Source organism: Dreissena polymorpha, chromosome 11, assembly GCF_020536995.1.
Source record: "Dreissena polymorpha isolate Duluth1 chromosome 11, UMN_Dpol_1.0, whole genome shotgun sequence".
Taxonomy (NCBI): Eukaryota; Metazoa; Mollusca; class Bivalvia; order Myida; family Dreissenidae; genus Dreissena; species Dreissena polymorpha.
In genome coordinates, this window is record NC_068365.1 from 70,562,712 (window position 1) to 70,583,296 (window position 20,585).

A 20,585-nucleotide genomic window follows, 5' to 3' on the forward strand; every position below is an offset into this window, starting at 1 on the left:
GATCCGAGAACAATATATGCCTCATATCAGTTGAATAAAGTTCCCCTCTTCGCAGATCCAAATAAGATTCCAAATATCCTCATCAGATCCAAATACGATTTCCCTCCTACCAGGTCCGATTACGATATCCATTATAAGATCCAAATAAGAGTCCCGTCTAATAAGATCCAAATAAGATTATCCTCTGATCAGATCCGAATAAGGTTCCCATCTTAGCAGATCCGAATAAGGATCCCCTCTTAGCAGATCCGAATAAGGATCCCCTCTTAGCAGATCCGAATAAGGATCCCCTCTTAGCAGATCCGAATAAGATTTACCTTTTATCAGATCCGAATATGATTCTCCTCGTATCAAGGAGATTCCCGTCAAACAGGATCCGAGTAAAATTTCAATTTTATTTCATCCGTATTACATTCCTTCTTTGCAGATCCAAAAAAGGATACCCTCTTATCAGATCCGAATAAGATATTTCTCTTCTCAGACCCAAATAAGTTTTTTCTCATACGCGATATTGATAATTTTCACCTTATATGAGATTTGAAAAATATTCCCATTTAATGAGATGCGAACAAGACTTCTCTCCTATGAGATCCGATAAATTCATTACTTGGTTATCAAGATTTCCTATTTATAAAGGCCTTTACAAATGTAAACACAATTAAATTATTTGAATTTAAATTCTAACATGAAATGCTTCAAAGCTCATTATTTATTATAAATTTATTATGAGGGGTGGGGTGAAGTTAACATTAAAATTGATAACCGAATATCGTACGACTGATAGGTAGATATATCTTCTTCCTCAATAATACTCGACTAATTGTGGTATATGGGCAAATAAACACCAATTTGGAGTTATAAATCGAAGGCATTTTAATAAAGAGCGCGGCGTTAATTAAGATCCATATCTATGCAATTTGCGTTCAGGCTTGGTATTCTTGGTAAAACTTTCGATTCGCCCTCATGTAAATTGCCATTTTATTTCAAAACTATCTTTATCATCTAGATCGATTCATGGAAGTACATACAAAATCATATGACATTGTACCGTTAAATTAAAAGGTTATTACGTATTCCAAGATTCAGTTTGTAAATCTGAGATTCAGTATTTGATCGCTTCGATATTTAAATTAATAAACATAAGTCAATTTTCGAAAATAGAAAATACATTTGAGGTTTTTGAGGAAACTGAGAGTGTCCGAGCACTCCTACCTACTTATCTTACTAGACTGGCGAACGAATGTAGAATTACTGCTGTTTTCAACTACATTTGTATTTACGTAGTTATTACTGATATATTATAAATGTTGGTGTGGTCGCGCGCTGTTGTTGTTGTTGCTGTTGTTTTTTTTTTTTTTTTTTTTTTTTGGGGGGGGGGGGTTTAAGATGAAGTTGCATGAACAGAAATAGTAAAAAAATGACCAAACTATGAAAAAACTTCCCTGGTTTTCAGGCCGCAGGTCACTGGGAAGATCCCTTTGTTGGGGTTAAGGGCACAGCGAAGCTACTTGCGGGCAACCTTCGATGCAACCCCGCGGCCGCTATCGATCAAATTAAGCATTGAATTGAACAAGACAATTACGAATATTGTGTTTCATAATTTAGATAATAGGTAATAATTCGCATATCAACATTTTGTGGATTATTAATCCTGGAGACTCCCAGACAGTCTGTGATGGTGGAAAGACCGTCTGGGCGCCGGCAGGAGACTCGCACACGGTGCCAAACGAATATACTAGACCGTCGGTGCACAAGCAGGAGATTCCCAGACAGTCTGCGACGGTGCCAAGACAGTCAGGGCACCTGCAGGAGACTCCAAGACGGTGCAAGAAATTTTACCATACCGTCGGGGCACCTGCTAGAGACTCTCAAACAGTCTGCGACGATGCCAAGACTGTCTGGACACTAGCCGGAGACTCCCAAACAGTCTCCCAGACCGATAGGGACATGCAGGGACTCCAAGACAAACTGCGACGGTGCCAAGACCGTCTGGGCAGCTACAGGAGACTCACAGACAGTCTGCGATATTGCAAAGTACGTCTGGGCACCTGCAATAGACTGTCAAAGACTGTCTGAAAGTCTCCTGCTGGTGCCTAGACGGTACTGGCACCGTAGCAGTCCGTCTTTGAGTATCCTGCTGGTGCCCAGACGGTCTTCGCACCCTCGCAGACTGTCTGGGATTCTCCTGAAGGTGACGGTCTGGGGGACTTCTGGCACCTTCTGGGAGTCTTCTGCTGGTGCTCCGCCGGTCTAGGAGACTGTCTTGCACTGTCGCAGACTGTCTGGGAGTCTCCTGCAGGTGTCAAGGCGGTCTTGGCACCGTGTCAGACTGTCTGGGAGTCTCCTGCTGGTACCTTTAACGCGACGAGTGGTCAGTTTAGTGCATTCCTCTTTATGTCCCGTAGCTTTTTTTATAAGTGTTTGCTGTCCTCAACGCATCCCCACACGCGTTTATGGCTGCCACAATCTCCTGCCATTTTTACTCTTGTTTGCCTCGGTCACCAATAGCCCGTACTTTCCCTCCAGCAGGTTCTTGTTCTCGATAACAAGCTCTAAAAGAATATCTATATCTTTTTTGGACCACGAATGGCACTGACTCGAATGGTTGCAGTCTTCGTCTTCCATTTCTCGCGTGTATTTTCGCCTTCGAATGTTGATGGCGGAAGTGGTAATATTCCTAAAAATAGCGACTACCACGACCGCAGTCGACTGACCACACCGTCGTGCGACCACAGTCGCGGCTACTTGCTCCTTGAACGCGACGAGTGGTCAGTTGGCGGCCGACGAGCGTCAGTCGACCACACAGTCAACCGACTACAGTCGGGTTTTGTAGTTTTTTATTAAACCGGACCCAGATTTCATGCGGTCTTGGATAGGCGGCCAACTGGATCAACATATCATTAGCCTCGGGTTAACAAACGTAAATAATTACCGGTCACGGATATTTGTATACCTTACGTGTCAACATTCGGTCAATTCCGTATGTATTCGTTATTTGTCCGTTGCCCTCGTCATAGACACTTGATTTTACACGGTCAATCAGAATTGCATGCGTAACAATTATCAAAGCTTTCGTTGTTTATATCTACATTAATATGGCAGTCTTACTGGAGCAAGTGAAGATAGAAGGCGCGCTCTCTCGCTGTCGCGACCGTGGCCCGCTGCGGGCTTGGCGTGTATCTTGTACATGACAAACATTTTAAAAAGTTGTGTTGTGTTAATAAGCAGAAATAAACGCAATGAAATCAGAAATGGACTCTGTCTACCTTTATCGTGTCATTGTGTTCTCCGTCAACTATGTTACAACAGAATCTCATTCCGTAAACTAAGTATGTCGTTTTCTGGATTGAGTATCTCGATCAATCGACTTATTACCTCGTCCATTCAACACAGAATCTCGTTCAGTCGACTAAGTACCTCGATTTCTGGATTAAGTATCTCGATTCATTGGCTTATTACCTCGTCCATTGAACATAGAACATCTGTTCCGTCGACTTAGTATCTCGTTACATCGATTGAGTACGTCGATCCATCGCCGAAGTATTTCAATCTCTCGACTTAGAATCCACCGGTTGTTGTTATAGGCGTGTTTTGTTTTCGACGGGCCTGTGTTTTGTTTATCAACTTTAAATACCTTGCTATTTGGCTGTTAACGATAGTACTTTTTAACAAGTGTTACTATCAATATTTCTTTCCCATGACGTCAATATTTTATTCATTTTGTCGTGGAATTAGGAATTATTGACGTATGGACCAAGCACGGTCTGTTTTCACAATGGTCCTTTACGCCAATGAACTAAAAATTAAGTTCAACATTTATACAAACATAATCTCCTTAAAAGATCTATTAATCACTGTTTATCGGTTAAGCACTCTTATAGGTTGGTTAACACGGCCTGTTTATTGTATCGCCACTTTTCTAAAACGTTCGCATTTCGCAACGATTGCAATCGGCAGTATGAGCCCCGGTTATTCTTAAATACTAATAAAGAAATACCAATAACTTGTTTTCATTTTGCGTTACTCTTGGTGTAGGAAACAATAGCAGGACGATCAAAACAAGCCCTAAACGGGATATTTTGATACTTAGTCATAATATTTTTTAATCTGTTTTTCTTAATCTTATACGTACTTACCCGGAAAAACTGGAACCCGTAACAGGCGTTTAATGTTGTAAAAGTTTGTTCAACCTTTTATTGCTTACTTATTTTTAGCACCATTCAGTTTATGTAAAACATTTGTTTGGTAATTTATTGCTGTTTGTTATGATAATGTCCTACTAACTTATTTGTAAGAACCGAGCGCCATCGACGCTTTTTGAGAGTATCAAACGTGAGCTATACATGGTAATGTATACAGAACATAATACATCATTTTATGGACCCCTGAATCGGACTATCGTAGGTTCAAGGTGGAAAACTATGGAGCTCATTGTTTTTTTTCAGGATTATACTTAATGTTTATCATTTTAGATAATAATTGGCTGTTTATGATGTTAATAATATCGTCTATATTGCCTCTCATCCTGTCTCGTTTTATTTTCTCTTTGTATGCGTTTCGATATGAATTGTTTTTTTTTTTCACAAACATGTCTAAAATAATTGAGTAAGCACTGACCCTAGAGATTGGCATGGTATTACTTTCCAGATTACAAAGAAAGATATAACAGAACACATAAGGACATACAACATATTTGAATTAAAATTATAACATGACCTACGCTCCAGGAGTGAAATAACGTAATGCTCAATCTTGTTTATTACACGGGTGTTATTACACTAGTTATTTAACTGTGAAATGACGTCATTTTTGTGACGAAATGACGTCATTATTCCGCACATTTCTTCAGTTAAACTCTTTTACAATGTAATAAAAAGGTGAAAAGAGCATAAAATAAAGAGAAAATGTGTCGGTCATGTTATAAATAGAATCTTATATTCGTGGTCATTTTGTATTGAATTTATTAAACTCGTCATCTAAATCAAGATAAAAACTCGGCAAGCGTCGTTTCATCTTTATTTAGATGACTCGTTTGATAAATTCAATACAAAACGACCACTCATGCAAGATCCTATATTTGTAGGTCAGATTGATATTGTACCGCTAAACGTAATAAGGCAGTAACCAAAGTTTAAAACAAAGTGAGTTTTGTTGATGAAGACCTTGTAAAAACGCGAAGAATTCAAGAATTTGGCGACTTGATCTGCTCCAACACGTTGTGATCCAGCGCGGTTGCCAGTCTATTTGTACGGACTCATCCGGTCACGGGTATTGTATTCGGCGGTTACGTATCAAATGAGGCATAAAATCGCGACACACGCTGGGTTTGTTTCATTTTACTCTCAACGCAGAAGCAGTGAAATTATATAATCTGCAAGACATCTTTCGCTGCGTAATAAATCACTTGGCGACTTTCGTAATCGGAATTGAAACATTTAAATTACATTAAGTGTGCGGAATTTCAGTACATATTTCGACACTTGGCAGTGATTGTGAACATTAAACCAACTTAACTAGCATACATTTCTAGAGTAATACTTCAGTTTGTGAATTTTGTGTGAGAAGTTTGAATTTCAGGGAGGAAACAAAATGAAGCTGCTAGTTTTGTTCATTGTGGGTGCGACTATTTTCATCGGCCTTGGGACAGCAGTATTCGTACATAAAGAGAGTGTGCAATAAATACATTAACAATATATAAATTATAATGAGCATCTGACAGGCAATCTTAATTTAAGATGATTCTCATTTTGACAATAACTCACACACCACTTGAATTGCAAAATGGTGGGATTAAGTTAATTCTTTTTGACAAACTGATTCAAGACATGACTGACATATACATGCTTATCTTAACAAACGCACCTCAAAGCGTTATGCGATTAACAGTTTGTAATGTCAAACACATTATGTTGATTGCAAATGCGTCTTTGTTATCGAGATGATACATTCATTGAAATAGAAAAATTCATTGTATTATTGAAAATTCACCGACCCATTCTTAGACTTAAAAATACAAATAGACTTAAAACCCAGAAAAATGAGTCAAGTGAGTGAATATATGCAGACTACCACAAATGTCCATAACACAATTTTCTAATAGAAGAATGATGAAGATAGTCATTTATTGCAAAGTTTGACTGAAAATTAAAGCACTTCGGGAATATTCCAACTCGAAGAATATTCTTCTTTTTGTGTAAACTTAAGTATTAGAATTGTGAATACGGGCCCAGATTGCGTATATGTATATGGCAGGATACCTATTTTCACATGACGCGGCTACCTTTTTAAACCATGCTTAACAGTTCTAAGCATCGTCGTGTTGACAATAATATCTATGATTATGGGATTTTAATAAGTTTGTTTACCGTTTAAAAATATTCCTTAATTTTAGACACATATAAGCACGAGATTACTAAAAAATAATATAACGTGCTTGATTATTAAATTGTATATGTTGCAAGTTGGCATTCATATTAATTCCTGAAAATTTAGTCCAAGTTGAATAATATGTAAATATCACCAGCATGTGTTTGTTTAATAATTACAAATGTGTATATTTTTTGTCTGATATAAAACAAGAAATCTGTGTTTTGTTAATGTATCGATACATCGAACTATCCCGATTTTACTTATCAATTACACTACAATAATCATTTAAGTATAACTCTTTATCAAATTCACTTTTTTTCAGTTTAAAGACAATACACTCGCTGTTGTTGTTACAGACAAAATTTTGTTCTAAAATGGTTAACCTAAATCAATATCTTTAAAGAATCAAAATTAAATTGAAATTGACTGATTTCTATCCTTTTATTCCCCGTTCATTAAAAGAATAAATTTCGATCCAGCGTTGTCTATTTGCGAATAAACCACGAGCTTGCGTTTTGTTGTGCATGCGTAAAGTACGGTGCATATAATATCAACTGTCAAGAAGGAGAAAAATGTTTATCTGTAGATGTGAATCGATAGTTTGGAAGTTATTTTCGTTCATGCATCAGATATATAATGACTTAATGTTCTTTTATGAGAGCCCAGTTCTTAAAACTATTCATTACTTTTACTTCTGCTCCAGTTTTCTTTTCAACCCGAGTCCATGCTTTTGCGAATGACAGAATTGATTGACACACATTCATTTTGATATATCATTTCTTTGCTGAAACTGAACCTATGGCTACATTTCTTGCTGATTTAATTTTAGCAGTTTGAACTATGGCGACTGTGCCATATGTTCGAATATCATGTTTTGATCATAAATCCTATTTGGTATATTATTTTGGTCGTTTTTTATATTTCTTTTGTTCAATATCATGCATAAAGATTACCAGATCAATATTTTGTTATTGCAGGTGAAATAATTGCTTCGGAGGATGAAAACGTTTCTCTGAGACAGAAACGCAGCTTGGACACATTAAATGATATTCTAACATCAAAGCGAGATGTAGAAAGCGGACCAATAAGACCAAAACGAAGCTTTGAAAGCGGACCAATAAGACCAAAACGAAGCTTTGAAAGCGGACCAATAAGACCAAAACGAAACTTTGAAAGCGGACCAATAAGACCAAAACGAAGCTTTGAAAGCGGAACAATAAGACCAAAACGAAGCTTTGAACGCGGACCAATTAGACCAAAACGAAGCTTTGAACGCGGACCAATTAGACCAAAAAGAAGCTTTGAAAGCGGACCAATAAGACCAAAACGAAGCTTTAAAAGCGGACCAATAAGACCAAAACGAAGCTTTGAAAGCGGAATTAGACCAAAACGAAGCTTTGAAAGCGGACCAATTAGACCAAAACGAAGCTTTGAAAGAGGACCAATTAGACCAAAACGAAGCTTTGAAAGCGGACCAATTAGACCAAAACGAAGCGTTGACAGGCCATCTAAACCAAAACAAAGCACTTAAGACCAGCAAGGAAACGAAAACGAAGCGTTGAAAAGAAGCCATTCAAACCAAAACGAAACGTTGCCTGACTGTTAAATCACTACATATATTGATGCCTCAATATAAAATAAAAGGCCATCTGTGTAAAAGACTGTGAAACGAAGGACATGGTTGGGATTCAGCCAAATATTATTTAAAACAACCATATACATTATAATACTCATTTGTATCAATACACCCATCAGATGAATGCTGAAAATACCAGTAAATTGTTTAAAGTAAAACGAATATTCCTTACCTCGGTGTTTGTTTATCCGGTTGTTAGCTTATACCAATACACAGCATTGTTTATCTTTGTTGATATTTACGTTTTGATGTATGCACAATAAATATCAGTAATCAGACACTCTTATTATACAAGTATGTGCACTATATACAATGAATCAATTCAATTATTTATACCAAAGACATTCCATTTATATATATATTTGTTATATTTAAATGTGTTCAAAATAGCCGTATTTAAGTGCTTGGAACAAATCTTCCTTAGAAGCTATTGGTAAAATGCGGAGCTTGCACAAAACTGTTAGTTTCCATTATAGCAAAAGAAGATCCACAACTTACCAAATTGCACTATATGAAATTCTATAACTTTTGAATTAACAAGTTAGCAGAAAATGTTTAAGTTATTTCTAAAATAAGTACAATATATCCATTTTTCATAAAAGAATGGGCATATCAGCACTTTTTTAAAGTGCAGATCGTAATCAAACTATTGATTTTGATTTGATCTCAATACTGAAATGCTCAGGACTCTCGAGCAAAACTTCCAAAATCAGATGTAAGGAAAATCCGAATTCTAGTTTTCATTCATTTAAAAAATCCGACAATATGTATATTGTTTGTTTTATTATACTTAATATTCGCGCACACCTTATACAAGTTTCTGATGTTTTTCTCTCACACAATATTATCTTACTATGGGGCTTTCGGGCATTTTTGCATCTTTATTATTACGATAGGACATTTAGGGTATTTGTATTTTGTGACTCTGTAGTACGTTGAATGTCTTTAACTGCAAATACTTCAGCAGATTTATACAGATAAACCATGCAGCATATAAAGAAACTTAATGGTATCAAAATGACAAATATCTTCCTTAAATGCATATTTTATGTATTCAGTCGCTATTCATGGCAAACGATACTACATATTTCTCCAATTACACACTTTTGCAGAATGACAAGAATATTGGCAACACATTAACAACGTATTTAGGCTCTTTCCAAGATGCCTTTCCCCACTATTATAATATAAATCATTTTTTACTGTAAATATTTCGTCATTGTAAAGCATAATTAAGCAAATAATACAAGTTAATTTCTATTAAACGAAGTTTATGGTCCACCTGCGCCCGGTGAATGCTTCAATCGAGAAGGTCGCCATTGAAGTGTTGTTCGGTCATGCCAATCCTGATGGAATTTCGGACAGATTCCATTTTTGCAAATTTAGTTTTGGATAAAAATATTTTTGGCAAACTGTGACAGACATTGTAAATGGAGCAAACTGCCATCAATTCAAATTTTAATCGAAAAAGACCAATTGTATACTTATGTTTTATTGAGTTTGTTACCTTAATTACTTTAATACACCAGTTTAACAGATTATATTCAAATATTACCAAAAATAATGACAATAAAGTTATCCAAAGCAGGGTTTTTTTTGGCCCGATTTTATAGCCGAAATTCGGCTATGTTCCCAATCCCAAAAAGTATATTTTTTCCCAAAATGTGGCAAAAAATTCCCAATTTAAAAAAAAAAAAATTTTTTTTTTTAGAAACAAGTCTTATGCGGATTTTATCTCAATTTTAATTCAATTACATCTAACAAAATATTATATGATTTTGTTCTTTTAATTTGAATGATTATAAAGAGTGATATCAAATTTAGTATTTCCCTAATCAGTGGACTTTTCATGTGGAAAAAAAGGCTAATGAATTTATTTTCCCAATTTCATGAAAATGCCGATAAAATTTCCAATTCCAAAGCCATGGGCTATCTTCCCAAAAAGTGGAAAAAAACCTGCAAAGGTAAATGCATATACTAGTAATGTTTGTAAACTATTTAAATAATGTATTTCAATCAAAACTGCTGGCAAAGACTTTTCGTTAGATGGGTATGTGTACAATCAATATATGTTTATATATAATTCATTGTTTGGCATACTGTTTGACATATTGTATTCAGTCATTGTACAAGACGCAACATGCTTTCCAACTGGGTTATCCATTTACTTCTAAATAGTTGTGTGTGTGTGTGTGTGTGTGTGTGTGTGTGTGTGTGTGTGTGTGTGTGTGTGTGTGTGTGTGTGTGTGTGTGTGTGTGTGTGTGTGTGTGTGTGGTGTGTGTGTGTATACAAAAGAAAATCACATACAAATGTCGAGTTCTTAAATGCAAATCAGAGAATCATATCATATTTGTCAACACGTTCTCAGCTCTCGATGTCCCGAGTACCTGTATTAATTTAGCTAAACCAAACCCAATATAGCTTTAAACCGACTATTCATAAACATTAAAACAAGGGACAAAATTGTCACAAAACCAGCTTTTCAATGTGAAAAAAAGTCAGATAAAGGGAGAAAACTAAAACTGAACTGATTTAATCAGAGAAATGTGATTGGTATAGTATGGAATAAACAAGAGATGTGTTGTCAGAAACACAATGCCCCCTATTGCGCCGCTTTGAAGCAATATATTTAACCTTCGACCTTGAAGGATGACCTTGACCTTTCACAACTCAAAATGTGCAGCGCCGTGAGATACAAATGCATGCCAAATATCAAGTTGCTATCTTCAATAATGCAAAAGTTATTGCAAAACTTTAACCAAGGTTAAAGTTTTGGGACACACGCAATGAATGAATGAATGACAGACAGGTCAAAAACAATATGCCCTCGATCTTTCGATCCGGAGGCATAAAAACAAACAAGTGAACTAAAATGAAAAAGTAAAAATATTGCATATCCTTTAAAGGGACCTTTTCACAGTTTTTGGCATGTATTGAAGTTCGCATTATATGCTTTAAAGGCCCTATAAAGGTAACGATCCGTAATTATTTACCGATTTTTTTCATATTTTATTTATAAAGGTTATCAAAAAACAATATATATTTGCTATTGGACATTGCCATAAAAAAATTAGCAATACAACTTGTTTTGAGCTCAAAATACAGTGTCCTCCAAGTAAATTGTGTTTACAAACAATCAGTTTATTTACATCGCTGTTTACTCGGGAAAGTGAAAGTGACTCAGGTCACCAAAAATATATCGTTAATTTTCAACGTTTTCCTGTATCACTCGCAAAGTAGATCTCTTCTAAATGGTTAAAACGTTTGTAGTGATCTAATAAGTTACTTTCTGTTGGTACAAAGTTGTTCAAAATATAATAAAATTGATTTTTTTGGCGGCTATTTTAGCATACGTCACCGCTTTGAGGCTACACATCACGTTAGTTGCAAAGTTGTAAACATTTCTTCCAATTATAAAACGGGAATCTGTTCCATAATTCTTGACAACGATGCACCTAAGCTGTGTTATAAGCATTTCTTTACAAGAGTAACTGAAATCCGGTAAACATTAGACCAGTTTATATGAATAATATATGAATTTGTCACCTTTATATGGAGGCTAAAGAGCTTTAGTTAAAAAAAGAAAACAATTAAAGAAAGAAACAAGAGATGTGTTTGTCAGAAACACAATGCCCCCTACTGCGCCGCTTTGATTTATTTAATTTTTTGATTACATCCCTTATTTTTAATATTACTTCCCTTGGAAAATTTATATGTACCTGCCAAATGATAAATATAAATTATCTGCCTTTAAAGCTTGTTACTTCCCTTAGATTTTTTTTAAACTTTTACCTTGAAGGATGACCTTGACCTTTCACCACTCAAAATGTGCAGCTCCATGAGATACACATGCATGCCAAATATCAAGTTGTTTTCTTCAATATTGCAAACGTTATGGCCAATGTTTTTCGGACGCACAGACAGACAGACAGACAGACGGACTGACGGACAGTTCAACTGCTATATGCCACCCTACCGGGGGTATACAAAAAAAAGTAATCATCAACTGAGCTCGAAGCACTGACCCTTTGAGTTTAAGTCTAGCACTAAAATCACTCGGCCATTTGTGCAGATACAGTAAATGTTGTATTTTATACTGAATAAGAGCAATACTCGTAATCTCATATAAAATATAACGATTCAAACATAACTCTCCAAATTATTCAATCATTTCAAGTTTGTAACACTTTATACATTTCATGTTTTTAAATCGTAAGAGGATGGATATAATAAATATTTTAGAGCACTGTAAATGTTCAGTTTTACTGTATTCTCGCAAATATCATACCTGCGACGAAAATTTGCAAATCTGAAACTTTTTTTTTCATTTTTTTTTCAAATAACCGAAACGTGAAAATGTCCCGCTAAGACTTCTCTGGTTCGTATTGATTTGACCAAATGAACATGCTGGCTGTGGTTGGTTGGCTAAGATTTTTGAAGATAGTCCCCCAGTTGTTAAAGCTTGTTAAATGGCAGAACTGTTTCTTAAACTCTATATTCTAACATGACTTTGTCTTTCATGAAAGTAGAAACTACATATGGGAACAGGCCACTATATTTTTAAATATCTCTAAAACAGTCTAATGACAAACGCTGGCCTGAATCATTGTATTAAGAGTTTATTATTGACAATACATTAAGTTTCGAAGATAACATTTGAAGAAATCGAACATATCATAAAATTATCTTAAAATAACAAAGCATGCGGCATTAATAATATTCTAAATGACCACATTAAAGCATCCTTTTTATTATGAAAAATGTATTTTTAAACAATTTAACAGAGTTTTTAGCTCTGGTAATGTACCTTGGAAAATGTGGCTAATCAATTCAATTTATAACAAGTGTCCCGCGGTCGGAGACATATGCCCCTCCACAATGTGTTGTGTTGAATACAGGCTGTGCTGAACGAAACCACTGACTCATCAGCTGGGAGCCGCCCATCAACAATTGTTTCATCCTTTAATCCCAGGACACTCTCCCGGCGGTGGAACCGCAGTGCTGATCAGGCACTAAGGGTCAGTGGTTAGCTGCCAGCTCTTCTCCTCCCTCTTAATCCATAGCCAACTCGACGCTCTCTCTGCTGCTTGACCCAGTCTCCCAACAGCTCTCTTTCTCTCTCCACCTCTGATTCCTAGGGCACTAAGCATCCTTCACAGTCATTGTGCGGGAAAGCCTCTTACGCTAATCTCGATTGGGAACAGCCATGTTTTCCAACCGCGGGAACTGCACTGGTCTAAGAGATCAGTATATTTGGCTTTCTTCCACTGATATGCCATGTCACACCTTGATTGCCATGGGACGGTGAGTTCAATAGTCACCAGCTTCTTGTGTTTGGTGGACCATATCACTATGTCAGGCCTCTGTGTAGTTTGGACGATCTCGGGGAAGACCAGCTTCTTCCTTAAGTCGACTTTCATCTCCCATTGGTCTGATTCATCTAAGATCCACGTGTTTCTAGGAGCTTGCTTTGTGCTTGTTTCTCCTGCTTTGACAAAGTTGATCTTTGTAGATGCTGTTTTCTTTGCTGTTCTTTTCTTCCTTCTCTCGCGCTCAAGTGCATCTGCTTACTCCCAAAGGACAGCATCGTGTCTCCATCTGTAGCGGCCCTGTGTCAGCGAAGTCTGACATGATGACAGGATGTGTTCCATGGTGCCTGGCTTGTTACAAAGACTGCATCTGGGGTCTTCCACTAGACCCCATCTGTGGAGGTTGGTTGGGGATGGCAGCAGGTCGTAAACTGACCTTAACAGGAATTTGAGTATTAGCGGCTCATACTGCCAGATGTCTGCCCAAGTCAACTTCCTCTCTGTTGTTGTCCATTTGTTCTAGGCACATTGTCCACCCATTTCAACTGATCAGGCTCTTCTGCTCTCCTCTTCGCTCGCCCTGATTTCCTTCTGCACCATCTGACTCCTCTCTCTTTTATCTGCCGTACTCCATCGCTGTGGTTTTATCATACCAAGCCCTTGTCTGCCCTCCGTAGTAGTTCCGACGATGTCTTTGTGTCTCAGTATACTTTCAGCTTGAGACACCGCCTGGCTTGCCGACCACTTCCTTCCGGTTCTAGTCTCTATGCCTGCCATCCAGATCAGGTCATCAGAAGATTCTTTCAGTGTAACCACCATCCTGGCCTTAGCAACTTTGTACTCCTCAACAACTGATGATATTGGGAGTTGGAGCTGGTTGGTCCTCCCATACAGTCCGATGCTGGTGAAACTTGGTGGGACCCCTAGCCATCTACGGATGTATATGTTGATGGTTCTTTCAATGCCTTCCACAGTAGAAACTGCTTTCTCATACAGCATTAGAGGCAACATTAGTCTTGGTAACAATCCATGTTGGTATAACCATGCCTTGAATTTCCCAGGAAGTGATGTCTGGTCTATCTGCTTCAGAACGTCTTGGAGTTGGTTCTTGGTGCGGTTTATGCTGCTTGTGTCGTTAAGGCTGGCATCGTACCATTTTCCTAAGCATTTGATAGGATTGTCTACTACGGATGGTATGTCTTCGCTCTGTACCTGGAAGGTGAACTTTTGAGTAACCTTTCCCTTCTTGATTACCAAGCTCCTAGATTTCTTTGGTTTGAACTTCATTCTTGCCCAAGTCACTGTCTCATCCAATGCTCCAAGAACCCAACGAGCTTGCACGTGTGTCGTTGTAGTTACGGTGAGGTCATCCATAAAACCTCTATTGGATGGAAGGTATATCCCGGAGGCTGTCTTTGGTCCTCTGGTTTCCCTCTTTGCGGCATTGATAATTAAGTTCATTCCCATCACGAATAGCACGACTGAAATAGTGCAGCCTGTTACTTATCCTTTCTCGAGCCTTATCCAAGTTGTTGACTGTTCTCCTACAGCAAACCGTACTTGTATGTTACTGAAGTATCCATTGATAATCTGTTGCACATAGTCTGGGATGTGGTAATGCTTCAGTGCGGTCTCAATTAGCTTGTGTGGTATGGATCCATACGCATTGGCAAGGTCAAGCCAGACAACAGTGAGGTGTTTTTGGTTTGCCTTTGCTTCCCGGATAATCTGACTGGGGGCGCTTGTATGTTCCACACAACCAGAGAACCCTGGGGCGCCTTCCTTTTGCACTGAGGTATCAATGTATTGGTTTGATGTCAGAGACTTCGTCATTCGCTTGGCCAGCACAGCAAAGATTTCCCCTCAACGTTCAGTAAGGAAATGGTTCTGAATTGGCTGACGGTCTTCGAATCCTTTTAATTTAGTGTAAATATTCATTCTGCCTATTGCCAACAATCTGGAACTTTACCTTTCCGCCAAACCACTTTTAGAAGATTCCATAAGCGTCGAAGAAGTTTAGGGCACATCTTATACACCTTGTAAGGGATACCATTTATTCCTGGGGCCGACCCAGCTCTTGCCTTTTGAACTACTTCTGAGACCTTTTTCAGTGTAGGTATCTTGTTGTCTAGAGGTGTTGTGGGTTCTGGTACTGGTTCTATTCTCTGGCAGTTGCCAAACGGTACGTCTCGGATATCATCAGTGCGTTTCAGTTAGGAACTGTGTAATTTCTTCCATGCTGCTCTCTAGCTTGCCCGATTTCTCGTTGTCTCGCAGGTCCTTTGGCCTTTTTCCATCTTTTCTCACGAAGTTGTTCTGCCTTGCGTAGGTTCAAAAGTTGTTCCCTCTGGCTCAAGGCTTTGAACTATTGACCCTAATTTCAATAGGGGTCATATATTGTCCAAGACCAATGCGCATGTGAAGTATCAAGCCAATCGGTCAATTCGTTGATGAACTATAGATCGGAAATAATTTTAACACTTATTGTGACAGTTGACGACTTATTCATCGGAAACGATTTCATACTTAGTGTGTAACAGTGACATTGACCTTTGACCTAGTGACCGCAATTTCAATGGGGGCCATCTACTGTCCAATGCCAATTAACATGGGAAGTATCAAGCCAATCGGTGAATCAATTGGCGAGTTATTGATATGAAATTATTTAAAACAAAGTGTGTAACAGTGACATTGACCTTTGACCTAGTTACCCCAATTTCGATAGGGTTCATCTACTGTCCAAGACCAATGTCCATGGGAAGTATCAAGCCAATCGGTGAATCAGTTGACGAGTTATTGATGGGAAATGATTTAACACTACGTGTGTAACAGTGACCTTGGCCTTTGATCTTGTAACCCAAATTCCAATGTTAATGTTCAATCCACATGTGAAGTATAAAGTATCAATATGGGTCATCAACTGTCCAAGGCCTATGCACACGTGAAGTATCAAGACGATCAGTCATTCCGTTGACGAGTTATTAGTCGGAAACGAACTGGTCTACCGATATTCAGACTGGTCTACCGACAGCCAGCCAGCAAATCAAGATTCCCCTTCTTTTTCGAAGAGGGGCATAAAAATAAAGGTTCCGAAAAAAAAGATCCTTCTAACTACATACCAATAGCTATATTGAGTTTCAAACATACGTTTAGAAAAATTTATCATGAAATACGACCTTATTGACAAACACCAAACGTTCTTCCGTTATAATCTTTCAACAGCTGACAATATGTTTGTCTTATACGCGCTTTTATTCTCAGGACTTAAACAAACAAGAGGTGTGTTTGTCAAAAACACAATGCCCCCTAATGCGCCGCTTTGATTTTTTTTTACCTTTGACCTTGAATGATGACCCTGACCTTTCACCCTCAAAATGTGCAGCTCCACGATAAGCAAGTAAGAGATTGAATGGAGAAATTATATTTTTTGTAATTTTTGACCTTGAAGAATGACATTGACCTTGAACTTTCACCACTCAAAATGTGAAGCTCCACGAGATACACATGCATGCCAAATATGAAGTTGCTGTGTTCAATATTAAAAAGTAATGAAAAATACAATGATATTTGACCTTTGACCTTGAAGGATGACCTTGACTTTTAACCACTCAAAATGAGAAGCTCCATGAGATGCACATGCATTGTAAATATCAAGTTGCTATGTTGAATATTGCAAAAGTTATCAAACTTTAACCAAGGTTTAAATTTTGGGACAGAATGACAGACAGACGGGACAAAAACAATATACCCCGATCTATCGATCCGGGGGCATAAAAACTTATTATGTGCATTTATCGATTTAAAGGCTGCCTTTGATACGATCAATAGGTCATTATTGCGGTATAAGTTAGGCAAGTACAATTTAAGTGGAAAATTCTTAAATATTGTTAAAAATATTAATTAATTGTACAATAACGCTAAATCATGTATCATGTGTAATGGTGAAATATCGAAATATTTGTCATGATCATTGGGAGTAAGACAAGGCGAACATGTTATCCAACATTCTATTTTCTTTCATTTTGAATGATCTACATTCACATTTTGAGAATAATAGATATGCCAATGGATTGAAATTTCATACTCCTTCAAACGACAACGATATTCATAACTGTTTCAAACTATTTGTGTGTACGCTGATGACAGTGTAATCGAAGCAGAATCTATTGTCTATCCGAACGACGTTCCACAGATGTCATCTTAGAAAGAAATTGGTCGGAAAATTAAAAAAATGCAGAGGATGGTCGCGGATTTTTTAACTGGTTTACATTTACGAAATATATATTAGTTTCATCTCTTGCACATTTATTTTAATAGGCTAAAATGCCCCTATGACAGAGTGTTGTTATTCGGCGAATATTGGTTGGTTCCTGGTCCGCCCATGTCGGGTAAATGATTACGAACGTACAGGTTCATTTGAGCCTTGTTCTGAGAAAAATGGGTTTAATGCATGTGCGTAAAGTGTCATCTCAGATTAGCCTGTGCAGTCCCCACGGGCTAATCAGGGACGACACTTTACGCTTAAACATGATTTTCGGTAAGGAGGGACTTTCTTCAAACTAAAAATAACATATAAGCGGAAAGTGTCGTCCCTGATTAGCCTGTGCGGACTCGCGGCTCATTAAACACGAACATCTGTTGTGGGCGAATAACGTTGTATGTAAAATGAGCGGTCTTGTATTAGCAAAACATTTTGAGATCATTATTGTATCGCATTCATCATGTAACGCGACGCTTTTCTGGCGTCACATTTGGTTCCCTTGTAAAGTAATACTTCGTGCATGAAGAGATTTAAAGAAACAAGCTGTAAACACCCGTACAGTGTATTACCTTGCGACAGCTGTTGACTCCTGCGTCATAGAATGCCACATTACTATGATTTACTAGTAAACATGTTTTATTGTATGGGGTATAATAAAATGTTATGATTCATTACAATATTGCACAAAGAAAATGGCGAAAAAAAGCGCACATCGAGTTTTTTGCGTGACCACGTTTATACCCACGTGTCACATAACAATCTTTTATCCAGGCTGGTTTTACGGCAATTTCACAGCAGAGTAATTACGATACTTTTTTAACATCAGAGGCGTCCTTCAAGCCTTTACGAACATCCATTCTATATATTTGCAATGCAAAAGACGCATAAACATAAAATTGTACAGATTCAGGTTGACAACAATATGTTGTTTGTTTGTTTTTAATTACAACTACACTCAAAGACTCGTTACACCTTGTTGACAAGCTATTTATTGTATCGCAAGGTGCTCTCGATTGTGCTACTACCACGCAACGCATTGCTGCGCCCAAAGCAACCGAAATGCAATAAGGCAGTTCATATGGCAGCAATATCTCTCGAATTCTCCATTTTTGACTTCAAACGCAACCCTTGACTTTAATGCGCTTCTGCAACAACTACTCTGCGTCTTTTGTATACGAGTCAAAAATTAAAGGATATATTCATGAAAACCATTAAAAATGCACATGAAAACGTACATACATTTACAGGTTCAGAATCGATTTTGTGAAGCTTACATTAGGTTTGGGTGAATGTCTTATTACTTCTGCACACGGTCTTAAAGAGCGATTAATGTGCACCAGGTTTTCTATTTAAAAAAATCATTCAATTGATACAAGACATATGGGGCGGAACAAAATAACACTCAAATATGTGAGCTTAAAGCGGGTATATACGATTTTTATATGTGCTGAATTGTAAAAAATTGATACAAATATGTTATAATAACACACAATATGCAAGAAAAATGATACATTTAAGACGAATTTCATAAAATACAGCAAATACAAATTAGCGCCCCGAGCCGATTGTGACGAAGATAATTCGTAATTATTTTCCTACAATAACCGATGCATTCGTCTTTTTAGTAAGTGTTCGTGTGTCGTATGAATCGATATCGCTGCAGGAATTTCAAATGAACCGTTAAACTAAATTTAGATTCACATCGTACATGCATGATATACATGCTGGCGAATTCGGCTGTACAGCCTTTTTCGATTTCAGAATTAAATATCTGGCTTATTCAGCATTTTTCGACACATGTTCTTCTTAACTTTTATTTTAGTTTATATTGAAATATATGTATAATAAGTTTTTTACACATTTTATATTAATTAATAAATATTTGACAAGATCGTATATACCCGCTTTAAAGGGATCTTTTCACGCTTTGGTAAATTGACAAAATTGAAAAAAGTTGTTTCAGATTCGCAAATTTTCGTTTTCGTTATGATATTTGTGAGGAAATAGTAATACTGAACATTTACCATGGTCTAATATAGCCATTATATGCATCTTTTGACGATTTTAAAACCTAAAAATTATAAAGCGTTGCAACGCGAAACGATTGAATAATTTGGAGAGTTCTGTTTTTGTCGTCAAGTTTTGTGAAACTACGAAGATTGCTTATATAAGGTATAAAATACGTCATGAATGTGTACTCGGCGGATTAGCTCAGTAGGCTAAAGCGTTTTTACTTCAGGACTCTGGCAGGACTCCAGGGGTCACTGGTTCGAAACCTGGTCCGGGCAATGTTCTTTTCCTTTTTTTAATTTTATTCTTGATTTTTTACTGGAGCTTTTACGATCCAATGTTTACATTTATCGATATAAAGCATTTAATGAATAAGTTAAAAAATGCCAAAATCTGTGAAAAGGCACCTTTAAGAGAAACGTTCAGGTATGACATTGCTATTTTCGAGCGCATTGTATGTCCTGAAATCGCATGGGCATCAATAATCGTAAATTATCTATCATCAAGTTTACTTCTAATGAAACGCCACGTACCGCCCTATTCGTTACGTTAACTGATTAGTAAGCAGCATATAAATGAACTATAAAAAAGAAATAGCTTGATGGTTTTGAAGGAAAATGGTAAACATAGGATACCCTTATAAAAAGTTATCCTTAGGTAAATAATTTATTTAGAGGACCTGAATCGTATTTCCTCTTCAAATTTTGTTCCGCCATCTTAATGGACATCTATTTTTGTCGATTGATAAATGGACATACAAACGTTATATTTATGCTCAAATTTTTTACAGATTCGAGATACTGTGAGGCCAAAAATCTTTGACTATTCGTATACACTTAACTTCGATAAAGAATTGCATAAACAATAGCACAGTCACATCACGTAAAGACCGTAATACATTGTACTAGTTAAAGAAAATCGTTGCATTATTTAAATCACATGTCGATTGATTTTAATTTTGTGGTATAAATATTACTATAGAAATCATAAAGCAGAAAC

At 37.1% G+C, this 20,585-nt stretch overlaps 1 protein-coding gene across 1 annotated transcript; it reads right to left on the reverse strand.

The window, feature by feature from the left end:
- Nucleotides 1-13,573: 13,573 nt before the first annotated feature.
- LOC127849922 (uncharacterized) lies at nucleotides 13,574-14,782 on the reverse strand. The gene is made up of 2 exons (XM_052382670.1): nucleotides 13,969-14,782; nucleotides 13,574-13,746 (listed from the first exon to the last, which is right to left on the reverse strand). The coding sequence occupies exons 1-2, from the start codon at nucleotides 14,780-14,782 to the stop codon at nucleotides 13,574-13,576; spliced, it is 987 nt and encodes a 328-aa protein (XP_052238630.1).
- Nucleotides 14,783-20,585: the final 5,803 nt, after the last annotated feature.

Coding starts and splice junctions, on each gene's coding strand:
- LOC127849922 (XM_052382670.1), bottom strand. CDS start 14,782: ATGGGAATGAACTTAATTATCAATGCCGCAAAGAGGGAAACCAGAGGA. Junction 13,747..13,968: donor GGAGGGCAGACAAGGGCTTG/GTATGATAAAAC, acceptor TGTTAAGGTCAG/TTTACGACCTGCTGCCATCC.